This window comes from Osmerus mordax, chromosome 20, assembly GCF_038355195.1.
Source record: "Osmerus mordax isolate fOsmMor3 chromosome 20, fOsmMor3.pri, whole genome shotgun sequence".
Classification (NCBI taxonomy): domain Eukaryota; kingdom Metazoa; phylum Chordata; class Actinopteri; order Osmeriformes; family Osmeridae; genus Osmerus; species Osmerus mordax.
In genome coordinates, this window is record NC_090069.1 from 4,479,119 (window position 1) to 4,492,515 (window position 13,397).

Consider the following 13,397-nt stretch of genomic DNA (forward strand, 5'->3'; position numbering starts at 1 on the left):
AACATCACTTAATAAACATACAAAGCGATTATGCTGCACGCAGACATGCGTGCGTGCGCACACACACACCCACACACAACACACAGACACTGTGGAATAAATCTACCATCGTTAGCAAGCACAGAGCCGGGTGATGTTCCGGGGTGCAAAGGCCCTCGAGTACTTGCAGCCAACACACAACTCGTGCCCCGCTGCAAATTTGGTCTTTTTTTTTTTTTTTTCATTATTAATTTTTTTGTACCCCTTGAAATACACACCCCCAAAACCATTCTCTTCTGTTTAGGTTGCCTGTGCAGGTGTGTGTGTGTGTGTGTGTGTGTGTGGTGCGTGTCGTGGGTTGCAGCCATTGTGGCAGGAAGCTGTTGCTGAGCTATAGGGGTCCAAGTTCTGAGAACAGGGATGTCATTGGTTCAGAACAGCATATGACTCAGCAACAGGGTTTTTTTGGCACATTTAACAACTAGTAAGTAACACATTGGGCTAATAAAAGGTGCAACGACATAGTTTCAATGAAAATTACAATGAAAAAACCCCCCAAAAAACAACCATTTTGGTTTTAAAATTCAAAATTAAAAGACACCTTCAAAGGTGACAGCGTTCTCTCTAAGACAACTTCTTCCCCCGACTGGTAAAGGCTACTAAGAATGAAACCCTAAAATAAGACCGTCCCTGTCACACATGCAAGTCACATTTCTAGAAATGCATCAACTCGACGACGGACAAAGACACATTTTACTGCATGAAAATCGAAAAAACCCTGAAGTCATCAGCCGATCCCGCCCCTTTCTCCGACCGGGCCTCATCGCGTTGGACACCACGGCTGTCCGTCGCGCCGCTTCGACGCAAAGTATCTGCTCTGTGCTCGTTCACTTTCCGAACGTGAGCGTCCGCAATCTGAATCGTTCAGGAGAAGATTCTCATCGCTAACGAAAAAAACTAACGGGTTGAACGTCACTGATTTAGGCTGGCGCTTCCACAAACCCCCCCTGCGCTGTCTGGAAACCTGTGTGTGTGTGTGTGTGTGTGTGTGTGCGCGCTCATGTGTAAATCATCGAATTTCTTGATTGCAGCAAGACTGACACAGACGGTACGCACACACAAACTTACAAGGCCCGCCCTGACGTCTTTGTCCCTTCTCTTGCACGCACCTCCGAAATGTTCTGGAACGCTCCCCCCTCCAACTCTGAGGGTCGCACGCCGCAACTGATTGAAAGCTGTCAAAATCCCCCCCCCCTCCCCCATCAACCCCCGCCCCGCCCCGCCACCAGCACCACCAGTCCCCCCTCCCTCCCCTCAGCCTAGAGACAGAAGGACAGATTCACGGACAGGCAAACAGGAAGTCCCCAATAATGCAAACAGAGTAATATACTTGAGATGCACAGAGATAGGGTTGTTTATATACACTCAGACCCACAGTACCCAGAGTCAGTTACCCCCCCCCATCCACCACTCCTCTCCTCATGCCATCGCTCCACCAAGTCTTAATCTCCCATACGCGTTTGTTCCTCGGTTGCCCACGGTTACCAATCCCCATGGATACGAGGTCCTCGTGGCTGCCCCCCATTTGCCATGGTTTCCCAGCCGTGTTCGATGCAAATCGAAAATCGGTATCCATGGTGACGGGACGTGTGAAGGCCCGTCCTTATGCTTGTCCCGTGTTTCGGGGACAGTTGCACGTCTGAATGTACAGCCCAGCTCCGCGGTATCCGGGGACGACGGCGGCTTTTTTTTTTTTTTTTTTTTTTTTTTAAACGGGTCCTAGGTTTCTCAGGTGACTCAAGTAAATATTGACGTTGGCACTTTATGCACTTAAATGATGAACGGAGGAACAGGGGGAGGGAGGAACAGAGGGAGGGAGGGCGTACATGGAAGTCGAGGGGCTGAAAAGGGTTTCCCCCCCCCCCCCCCCCACCTCACAATCCCGCTTCAGACACAGAAACACATTCCCTGCTGATGCCTCCTCTCCTCCCGGCGGCCTTCGCCTCACTGGAACACACACACGCGCGCACGTGCGCGCGCACACAGACAACCAGACGGTTACAGACAAACACATACACGATCCTCTTTTTCTTGCCGATCCCAGCAGATGTAAGGGTGGAGACGAGCGCCCGGGCCTCCGCTCCAAGCCCCCCGGGTCCTCTCCTTCTATTGACGCACCAGAGAGCGATGCCATGGATCCCCGTGAGACGCCATTGGCTGTAGTCCACTTCCTGAGCGCTGCCATTGGTCAAAATCTCCCCCCCCCCCCCTGCTGTGATCCAGTCTGGGGGGGGGGGGGGGGGGGGGGGGAGCAAGGAGACCCCGTGGGCTCCAGGAAGGAGGGATGAGAAGGGGGGGGGGGGGAGGGGTAACTGACCGAGGATAAAAAGCCACCACAGGTCAGCTTCCCCCACCCGCGCTCCTCCCTCCCCCCCCACCCCACCTCCGCCGAAGACACGTTCTGCTGCGAGTGGGTCGGTGCGAGAGCGCGAAATGTCCCGAGCGTACCTTGTCGGGAGTGCGGGAGGAGAGGGGGGAGGAGAGGGGGGAGGAGAGGGGGGAGGAGACTTGTCCTCCCTCTGGGTACATGCAGAGGGTTCCTCTGTCGACGTGCTCGGGGCGCTCCTCTTCGTCTTCCTCCCTCCCTTTCTCCCGGGGCGTGGGGTTTGACCCGCAGGGTTTGGGGGTGCTCTGCCCCCCCCCCCCCCCCCCTCCCCTCGCCGTTACGGACCACGTGTGTTTACATGACGGAGACGACGGTGGAGAAGCGCTCAAGGCTCTCACACACACACACACTCTATCATGTGAAGCTTTATTGTGTATGTGTGTGCGAGCAAATGTATGGGTGACGGGGGCTTGTGGTTGATGGGAGGGGGGGGGGGGGGGGGGGGAGGCAGAGGAAGCAGTGTGTGTGTGTGTGTGTATATATATAAACGTGTATGTGTGCGTGTGTGTGTGTGTGTGTCGAGGGTGTGTGTGTGTGTGTGTTCACAGGCCGTTGCTGTTGCGGTGTGTGAGGGGGGGTTTGGAGAGCTCCACCACGGCCGCCCGGCCCTTGCCGATGACCTTGGGTGCCCGGCGCAGCAGCTTCTGGGCCTCGGTGAAGGCCTCCGTCAGCTCCTTCTTCCACTGCACGAACTCCGGGTCGCTCTGCGCGCACACACACACACACACACACACGCACGCGCACACACGCCCTTGTTAACCAAACTTCTTCCGCAGGGTTGGCATTGTAAGGAGGTCACGAGTCGAGCGGGGAGTTCGTAGATGAGGGAGGGAGGGAGGCAAGAAGAGAGGCAGGGAGGGAGAGGTGGTGACCTACCTCGCACTGCAGCACAAACTGCTTCCCCCCCTTGATGCGCAGCAGGATGCACTTCTTGTCCTTGATCTGCGTCTCCTCCACCGTGACGATCTGCTCCATGGTCAGCAGGTTTTGCTGCGGGGGAGACGGACGACGCCACACCACCAGTCGATAAACAACCCAGAAACACAGCGGCTCGGGGGAGGGAGGAGGGGCGGGCGATCCGAGAAGCGGGGGAGCCAGTTACGGAGCGCTGTGGGCGGGGACAGAGCGCCCGGTGGGGGGGGCGGGGGGGGGAGGAGCCGGGAAAGCCTCTTGGCGGGAACGCGGAAGTAAAAGAGACTACCTCGGTTTCCCCCAGAGTGGGTTTTTGTTTTTCTTCTAATCTGCTGGGTCAGCTCTACTCTCCTGGTGGGGTGGAGGAGGGGGGGGGGGGGGGCGGGGGGTGGGGTCTGCTGTGCCTGGAGCACCTGGTTGGCCGGGCGGGTGCGAGAGACAGGGCGGCTGGGACTAATGACCGAGTAAGCACGACTGTACCCTCGCTCCTCTACTCACCGTGGGCACGTGCCGCCTTAAGGTTTTTAGCCATTTGTCCTTTAGAGCGGAGCCACATGAGGACAGACAACACGGACTTCACGGTCAGCGACAACACTCGGCCGAGAGCGACGGACAACACACACACCGACATGGACACAAACAGAGGTAGACACGTGCGCGTGTGTGTGCGTGTGTGTGAGGCTCACCCGAGACTCGCCCTCTCCCCTCCACTCCACCCGGTTGGGGAACAGGTAGAAGTAGCGCCGCTGCCACTGGGTGAGGAAGGGGTTCCCCAGCTTCAGCATGTAGCCGTGCATGATGCAGTCCTTCCCCAGGGCGTAGTCTGGGGGGGGGGGGGGGGGGGAGACCGTGCTCAGAGCCTGCGTGTGTGTGGAAGTCATGGTGCGTGTGTGTGGAAGTCATGGTGTGTTGAGAGAGTCATCGTGTGTGTGTGTTGAGAGAGTCATCGTGTGTGTGTGTGTGTTGACAGTCATAGTGTGTGTGTGTCTCACCCTCCTCGTGGCCCAGCTGTTTATTCTTGGCTCTCTTGCGGGCCTCGTTCTTGTCCGTGTCCGAGTTGACGGCCTCGTAGACGGTCTCTGCCACCTCCTGCTGCCAGCGCTCCGAGATGACCAGGGGGAAGTTCTTATACAGCTCCTGATCACTGTCCAGCAGCTGGAGAGAGGAGGGGGAGAGACAGAGAGAGACAGAGACAGAGAGAGAACAGAGGGGAAAGGTGGTGATCAAACTCAAGACTGCTTGACAGCCTTTCCAATGACATTTCCCATTGTAGCAAAGCAGTCTAGCTCTGTTCAGGCTGGTTGGTGTATACTCTCACCCCCTTCACACCATCATTATTGAATACTGATGGGATATCCACGGGATATCCTGTGTGTGTGTGTGTGTGTGTGTGGTGAGCGGGCTTGCTCTACCTTGATCCCCTTGGTGTCCTCCTCGTCGAAGGAGCCGATGTCGAAGGCGTCGGCGGCGTTCACCTCTCCTCTGGGAGGAATGAGGGGAGGAGAGTACTGGGGGGGGAGGAGGCCAGAGGAGGGGGGAGGAGAGGGGAGGAGAGAGGAGCAGGGGAGGAGGAGGGGGGAGCGTGGGGGGGGAGGGGGGAGGAAACACAAAAGCGGGAGAGGAGAAGACACGTTTCAGACGTAGCGACCGGAACGACGACGAGGCATTCCTCGGCACAGCCGTCCCGAGGCCGAGGCGTAACCACGGCAACCGAGCGCGCCCGTGCGGTGATAAACCCCCCCCTCCCCCACGGCACCTGGGAGGCCTCGGGGCGGAGTGAGCCGAGGGAACTCGGCCATGAACAGGCACCCCATAATTACCACTGGGCATTACTATGACAACACCCCACAGTCACCCCCCCCCCCACCCACCCCGGACTCTGGAGACCCCGCCCACATACGCACACCAGAGCTTACCTTCTGGAGATACACCTGTTGCCAATCGATGCCTTTGAAGAATAGATGCTCCTTCACCTCTGGTGCCCTGTGTGTGTGTGCGCGCGCGCGTGTGTGCGCGCGTGTGTGTGTTTGCACGCACGCAGAGAGACACAGGAAAGAGGAGGAGGGTCAGTTCTAAACACTTCTCGTCGCACGCACCAGATGGCAGTGTTTACCACGACAACTCCGATAAATAAATAACAAAAGCACAAGTCACCCCCATTCACAGGTTTTGTTTACCAGCAACCATCTTAATCTGATCCTATCCAACCCGCATCAACCCTGAGGCTCCCGTTTCCTGGTTGACACCCGTGTGTACGCCCCTACTATCAGGGAGGATGAACCCCAGTCGTTGGCCCGGCTGGGGAATCTAATGAGAGCATCAGGTGTAGAGCGCGCGTGTGTGTGTGTTACCCTCGTCCCAGACAGCCCAGCCTCTTGGCCACATCTCTCTGCAGCAGGCCCTCCAGTAGACCTTTCAGCTCCACGGAGAAGGAGTCCGGTAGCTCCACATTCTACAGGAAGGGGATGGGGGAGAGAGAGAGAGGAGGGGGGGGGGGGGGGGGGGGGGGGGGGAGATGAAGAGAGAGAGAGAGGGGGAGAGAGAGAGAGGGGGGGGGACATGGAAAGATGAAGGTAGGGGCCGTGTCAGACTAAATCGCTTCAGACGTCCTCTCACTGTGCTAATCCCCCCCGTTACCAGCGAGGAGTTGAAACTCTATCTCATGCGGTCTCGACGATCATGTGCAGATACAAGTCAGGCTTCGCGGAGAGTTTGAGACGCCGACGGAAAGCAAGGACTCCGCCCCCTCTCTCCACAGCGTGACACACGCACGCACACACGCGCGTATCGACCATGTTTAAGTGTTAAAAACAATCCCTAATGGTTCACTAACAGAGAGACAGACAGAGCCAATGACAATCTGTGATCAGGGCCTGGATTTAACCGCACAGAGACACACACAGGGATTACGGGGGATAAACAAGAGTAAGTGGCTGATTAAAAAAATCTAAGCTGGATTAGGGTCCTATATGAAAGATCACCCTCCACCCGCCCATACAGGGGGCATGCTCGTGTGTGTGTGTGTGTGTGAAGAGACACACATGCACAGGGTGGTGAGGATTGTAATGCGATGCCCATGGTAGCAAGCAGAAAGATAAATGCCAAAGCAAGGATGCAAATGCCCTCTCTCCTCCATGTTTGTCCAGGTCTCTCAACCATGGCGAGGTACAGCCCCCCGGGCAGCACACACACATGCACCACAGTAAAGAGAGAGAGACAGACAGTAAAGAGAGAGAGAGACAGTAAAGAGAGAGAGAGAGAGAGAGACAGTAAAGAGAGAGAGAGACAGTAAGAGAGAGAGAGAGAGAGAGAGAGAGACAGTAAAGAGAGAGACATACAGACAGTAAAGAGAGAGAGAGAAAGAGATACAGTAAAGAGAGAGAGACAGAAAGACAGTAGAGAGAGACAGAGATACAGTAAAGAGAGAGACAGACAGCAGAGAGAGAAAGACAGACAGTAGAGAGAGAGAGACGGACAGTAAAGAGAGAGAGCCAGACAGTAAAGAGAGAGAGACATACAGACAGTGAAGAGAGAGCAAGAGACAGACAGATCCTGGAACACAGACTCGATAGGAATCATTTGTCAACAGTCAGGCGTGGACCAGGAAGGAGAACATGTTTGCGTGCGACAACAGTACACATGGGAGAGGAGAACCAGACCCATAATATCCATAACACATACTCCTCCCATGATGCGTTTGGAGACGCACCACAGTGTCAACACGGCCCATGAACACGTGCCGTGTCTTGCCCGTGTACGCAGCGACTTGCGACGTGGCGTCGGCGCTTGGCGGGGCACATACGGGATCCTAGCGACGCGCAGCGTTGGGCGCGCGTGAGGGCTTGAGCGGGGAGCGTTTACCTCAGGCGCGGGGGAGGGCCTTACCATGGTGAGGGTCATTCGGTCGATTCGTGTTTGTCTTTGGTCTTGTGCTGTCTGAAGGGACTGTGCCTGGAGAGAGGGAGAGAGAGAGAGAGAGAGAGAGAGAGAGAGAGAGAGAGAGAGAGAGAGAGAGAGAATTCCCCGCCCCCAAAAGAGAGAGATGGAGAGAGAGCGAAAGAGGTTGTTACTACCACAACAGGAAGGACGAAAAGGGAAGCCAATGTGAAGAAGGGAAGCCAATGTGAGAGGCCGTGATTGGAAAAAGAATAAAAGGAGGAGAGGAGAAAGAGAGGAGAGGAGAGAGGTGTCTCTGAGGCCAGAGTGAACCCAAACCTCAGGGGGTAGGAGGGGAGGGAAAGGGGGGAAATTCACTGAACAGGCTGTGCTGACTGTCCTGACCCCACCACACACACACCCCCGGCCCTCTTCTGGTCTTGAAGTGTTCAACACACACACACACACACATCAATGGAGGAGCACGTCAGCCTCCAAGCTAGCCACTCTCTTCCCCCCCCCCCCCCCCCCCCCCCCCCCCTCGCTCCACTTCACGCCATACCTAGCAACACACACGCGCACGTACAACACACACACACACACCTCCCTTTTCAGATATCTGACCTACTGGGCCCAGACCTCTGGCATTTACACACTCCAGATCAAACGCGCGCGCACGCTCGCAACGCACATCAAACAGAGGTAAAAGGAGAGGAAAGGCAGACGGAGAAAGAGAGCAAGGCCGAGAGCGAGGCCCGGAGCGAGAGTGATGTAGATCTGTGTAGGCGTGGTGAGTGTGCGCGTGTTTGTGGGCGTGGTTGTGTGTGGTCATGGGTATGTGTGAGTGTGTGTTTGTGGGTGCGCGAGGCAGGCCGTACCCTCGTAGCAGTTTGAACAGCATGCAGCCCAGGGAGAACCAGTCGGCGCTGCTGTCGTACGCCGTCCCCTTCTGCAGCACCTCCGGAGCCATGTAACCGTGGGTACCGCTAGGGGGTGACACGGCAGAGCGTTGCGTCAGCGCGCGCCACACACGGACACGGCTCTTCACACACACACACACACACACACACACACACACACACACAAACAACACCCTCCTCGCGCGTACTTACACGCTGGCGTGCGGTTTCTTCTTGGAGAAGTCGCAGGCCAGACCCAGGTCAGAGATGCGCACGTGACGTGCTCGTCCAATAAGATGTTGGCGGGCTGAGGAGGAGAGAGAGAGACAGAGAGAGGAGGAGAGCGAGAGACACGCCGGATGAGCGTCGGAAACTGCGTTTTCAAACCGCAGCCATTCGCCGCGCGTCGGTTCATCGACCCGCGCGCACGAGGCGAGAGAGAGAGAGAGAAACACGCAAACGTCACGCGGCGCACAGGAAGCGGTCTCGGCCTGCTTATCTTCCGCTACTTGGCCAAGCTTCCCCCTGCGCGTCCTCCAACACGCCCGTCGCTGGAACTCACTGTCCGCTTATCACTGCCTCTTGATTCTAAGCAGACTCTCTCTCTCTCTCTCATTTCACTCATCAGAACAGAGCAGTAGAATCCAGATGGGTGAGACCACCAGGACAGGAGTGTGTGTGTGTGTGTGTTGGGTGTCACCTTGAGGTCCCTGTAGACCACGAAGCGGTTGTGCATGTGCTCCAGCCCCAGGATGATCTCGGCCCGCGTAGAAGCGCATCTCCTTCTCGCTGAACACGCCGTGCTGGGAGAGGTGGTAGTGCAGGTCGCCTCCTGCACGCGCGCGCACACACACGCACGCACACCACACCACACAGACACACACACACACAGATGAGTCAGCAGCAGAGCCGTGAGATCGCCGACCGGCCTGATATCCATCCCTAACCGCTTGGGCGATGGTGTCGTGATGGTGAGCGAGGATCAACACGCTACCCGTGTGTCTGCCCTGTCATTTAAGACATGTTTAATATCCTGCCCCCCCCCCCGCCAGCCACAGCAGACCAGACCATCAGCGATGATGAGAAGGAATCATAATAGAAATCAAACAGATCGGCCTCCTGTCGTCATGACAGACAGGTGAGAGGGGAGATAGAGAGATAACTAAACCCTGTGTGTGCGTGTGCGTGTGTTGTGTGTGGGAGAATCCGAGGATTTGCTGGGAAGTGGGCCGACCTTGCTCCCAGGAGTCCTGATACGGTCGGCCTTCCTCGAATACCGCGCCTGTCCTGCCCGTGGTGTAGTAGCCGGCTGATTGAATTACAAACATCTGTTGGCTGACTGTTTTTGGCACCCCCACCCCACCCCCCGGTCTTCTCTACTCACTGTCCTCGGGCCCCCGTGCCTCGGCGAGACGCTGCTAGCACCGCCGTGTGGCTTAGCCGGGCGTTTATCTTGTCGAGGTGTGCATAACCCCCCCCACCCCCCCCCCCCCTCCTCCCTAATAAACTGGTTGTCTAGTGATTATAACCCCTGAACTATTCCACAACAGGGTGTGTGCGTGCCGCTATTGCTGGGGTACGTTGCTGGGGTACGAGTGCGCGGGCGTTTTCTTCAATCCTACTGGCTGTAGGATTGAAGAATAAATCGACGCTGCCGCCCATATATGGAACCGTGGCTTTGCGTGGGGGAGGATCTCGGGAGAGAGGACCATGGGAAGGAAGGAAGGATGGGGGGGGGGGTTCTGTACCGTTCATCAGGTCCAGGATGAAGCAGAGTTTGTCGGGGGTGTGGAAGGCATACGTCATACACACGATGAACGGGCAGTCCTGGAGAGAGAGAGGGAGAGAGAGAGAGAGAGAGAGAGAGAGAGAGAGAGAGAGAGAGAGAGAGAGAGAGGAGAGGGAGAGAGACCGAGGGGGAGACAGAAGAGAACAGAGAGAGAGAGAGAGGGAGAGAGAGTAAATATCGAATACCCCTCATCACATCGGCCACCAGGTACAGTGAGGGAGAGTGGCCCTGGCACCAGAGGGGTGGCCCCGGGCAGTCACAGTGTCACAGTGTCACAGTGCCGGTGCACACTCACCCCTGTGCTGACCAGCGACAGCATGATCCTCTCATTCAGCGCCAGCGTCTCTCCCTGCTTCATCTTAATCCTCTTCTTATCCAAGCACTTCATGGCGTACCTAACCCCCCCCCCCCCACACACACACACACACGCACGCACACACACGAGAGGGGGTCAGACCGCAATCGATGTGCTTCTGCATCTCACTGGGTTAGAACCGGGAGTCCCGTGTTCCTCTGGTGTTCCGTCGCCCACTCACATCTTGCCGGTGTCGGCCTTCCTGCAGCCGTACACCTCGCCAAAGCCCCCCCTTCCGATGATCCGGTGCACGCTGAAGTCGTTCATGGTCAACTGGACAACGAGGGGGGGGGGGGAATGTAGAGAGGGAGAGGGATGGAGCGAGAGATGGAGGGGAAAGAGAGAGAGACGAGGAGGGAGAGAACAGGGAAGAGGGAGAGGGAGAGAGGGAGAGAGACACACAGTCAGCTTCAACCCACTCTGAGTTCTCAGAGTTCAGCCCTGTGACCAGATGTTAAAGCCCGGCAGCATCCCCCTACTCACATGAATGTTCAGCTCCACATTCTTCCACTGGCAGAAACGGGTGAATTTGTCACTGTGGCGGGGGCCGGGAGAGAGAGACAGACGGAGAGGGGGAAGGGGAAAGGGGTTAAGTCTAAAGGCAAGAAAAACAATGAACTAGACCACAGAAAAACCCCTGCACCACCTGCACCGCCTCACCTCTCTATGAACTTCTGGAAGATAGCCCCTCTCAAGCTGTCGCAGATCTCCACTATGTACGGCTGCACGCACACACACACACCGAGTTAGAATGGTAGAAAGCAAACGTGTTTCAGTGTGTGTGTCGTGAGTGCGTGTGTGTGTGTCGTGACCATGAGATAAGCATGTTTACCTGGAAGAGAGTGGGCGGCACTTGCTTCTTGGCCAAGTGGGTCTGCACATGGTCCACTGCCTTCTTGGAGAAGGGCTGGCGGGGAGAAGGAGAGAGAGAGGGGGAGGGAGAGAGAGAGAGAGAGAGACAGAGAGAGAGAGACAGAGAGAGAGAAAGAGAGAGAGAGAGAGAGAGAGAGAGAGGGAGAGCAAGAGAGAGAGGAAGGGAGAGAAAGAGGGAGGGAGAGCAAGAGAGAGAGGGGGGGAGAGGGAGAGCAAGAGAGAGAGAGAGAAAGGGGGGGGAGAGAGGTAGAGAGAGCAAGAGAGAGAGAGGGAGAGAGAGAGGTGAGAGGTGATGTGAGGGGCGCCAGACACCAAGGCCCAAACAAACATAGCCTTCGGACTCACCCCAAGTGCGACTACATAGACGCGTGTGAACCGATTCCCTCCCCTCCTCCCCCCCCCCCCCCCCCACCCCCCTCCCTCGAAATGCTGACATGGGTGGGAGGCAGCCCACTGTGTGTGTGTGTGTGTTCAGGCCGCCCTCCGCTGCGCTCCTGACCCCACCCCCACTCACCTGTCCTCAGCCCGGCTTCGGGCCGATGCAGTCCCTGATGCATAATGCATTCACTCAGCTCAGGCTCTTATCTAAAGGGACATGCACGGGGGGTGCGGGGGCGTGGAGGAGAGGTGGGATTTGAACTTGCGACCTCTCGACCTGCAGTCAAATGCTCTGCCACCGAGCTCCGCAACCAACCTTGTCCTGTTGCTTTTTGTTCTATGCTGCTCTATCTGTATGCTGTGTCTTGCTGGTCCTAGGTTGCCCTGCGCGTGATCATTGTTTAATGATTGTTTGTATTGTAACTGTTTTTAATAAGCTACCCAGGGACTGCGGTTGACAATGAGCCGACTGGCGAAAACCGGCGCGTTCACTGAAACGTTGATTCATGTGCACTGTCCCTGTAAGAATAAACAAAAGTAACTAAAGTAAACCTTCTTGTTCTGTGTGTGTGTGTGTGTGTGTGTGTGTGAGAGAGACTATGAAATTGGTGCCTTTTCAAAATGCCTCGCGGAGGAGAAAAGGGAGGTTGGGTGGTGGAGGGTCCCCGAGGGCCGGGGCGTGGTCACCTACGATTGGACAGGGCCGTGCGGCCATCCGGGGGGGGGGGGGGGGCCTCTGACCAATCACCGAGAGTCTTGGGTTCGGTCCCAGCCCACCCCCCCCCCCCCCCCTCCGAGAAGCATCATGCTATTCTGGATTTAGCCTGGGTCAGGAACCAGTGTTAGGAGTGTGAGTGATTGGAGGATGTTGTGACAAGCCCAGACACGGGCGCGGGCCGACGCCCGCCCCGGCGTACAGACCCGTGTCACTGACACGGGGGGGTGGGGGGACCTGTCACCGTGACGACGGCGATGACAAGGAGACGAGCCCCTGGGGTAGGTGCTGCGGCCCCGGTGTGTGTGTGTGCACGCGTGTGTGTGTGTGTTCTCACATGTGAACAGGACAGCAGCTCCTTCATGATGTAACCGTCGTAGATCTGTCTGCTGCGACACAACCGCTCCTCCTCCGAGTCCAGCTTCTCATAGTCCCTAATCTGGAACGCGCACACACACACACACATTCAGAAGACACAATCACACGTTTCTCAGAGTCCTAAATCAGGATTAACCCAAATCTCAAACATCACATGCACTGTAATCTAGTATACCCACCCACTCACACACACACACACACACAAACCCAGTGATGGTGTACTCCTCACCTCTTCGTAGAACTTGAGCTGAGGCACGGCCTCGTCTATCTCGGTCATACAGAAGTCCTTAAACAGCAGGAAGCCTGGGGGGAGACACAGAGGAACACACAGTGAGCCTCCACACACACACACACACACACACACACACACACACAACACTGCACTGCCTCTCCGGAGGTGTGTGGGGCAGAAATAAAAACACAATACAATCAATACGGTTTGTATTGATTGTTAGGACAGTTGCAGGGAGACGGGGGGAGGAGGCGGAGGAAATGGCCTGAATGGTACGCGCTCCCACCCTCTTAGCTACAGGGTCGGGGCGCCCCATTTCACTCAGGTGTGCGTGTGCGGACTCTCTCCCGGTCGTTCTGGCGGTCGTCATGACAGCAGGGCAGAGCCGGGGAGCTCGGCGACCACAGCAGTGGCCGGGCCCCCACAAAAAGGTTGCGCGCGTCGACGACCCCGCAGTTTGCGCGCACAAACTGCCACGCAACCAACGAGGCCCAAATCCCGTCGAATGGATTAGCCTTAATCAACGGACTAAGGAGGACTTCTGCGAATCCAGTCTCAGAGACGC

General features: G+C 56.6%; 1 protein-coding gene across 1 annotated transcript in view; it reads right to left on the reverse strand.

Moving 5' to 3' along the window:
* Nucleotides 1-2,431: 2,431 nt before the first annotated feature.
* The window catches only part of grk3 (G protein-coupled receptor kinase 3), a 27,985-nt gene continuing 17,019 nt past the window's right edge, over nt 2,432-13,397 (reverse strand). The window contains 22 exon segments of the mRNA XM_067258558.1: nt 2,432-3,129; nt 3,302-3,415; nt 4,024-4,160; nt 4,330-4,492; nt 4,750-4,845; nt 5,254-5,320; nt 5,689-5,789; nt 7,223-7,245; nt 7,248-7,288; nt 8,092-8,199; nt 8,326-8,392; nt 8,395-8,419; nt 8,813-8,875; nt 8,877-8,944; nt 9,861-9,939; nt 10,197-10,296; nt 10,438-10,529; nt 10,740-10,791; nt 10,917-10,978; nt 11,089-11,163; nt 12,560-12,661; nt 12,830-12,903. Coding sequence (XP_067114659.1) covers nt 2,968-3,129; nt 3,302-3,415; nt 4,024-4,160; nt 4,330-4,492; nt 4,750-4,845; nt 5,254-5,320; nt 5,689-5,789; nt 7,223-7,245; nt 7,248-7,288; nt 8,092-8,199; nt 8,326-8,392; nt 8,395-8,419; nt 8,813-8,875; nt 8,877-8,944; nt 9,861-9,939; nt 10,197-10,296; nt 10,438-10,529; nt 10,740-10,791; nt 10,917-10,978; nt 11,089-11,163; nt 12,560-12,661; nt 12,830-12,903 — 1,871 coding nt within the window. The 3' untranslated portion in view covers nt 2,432-2,967.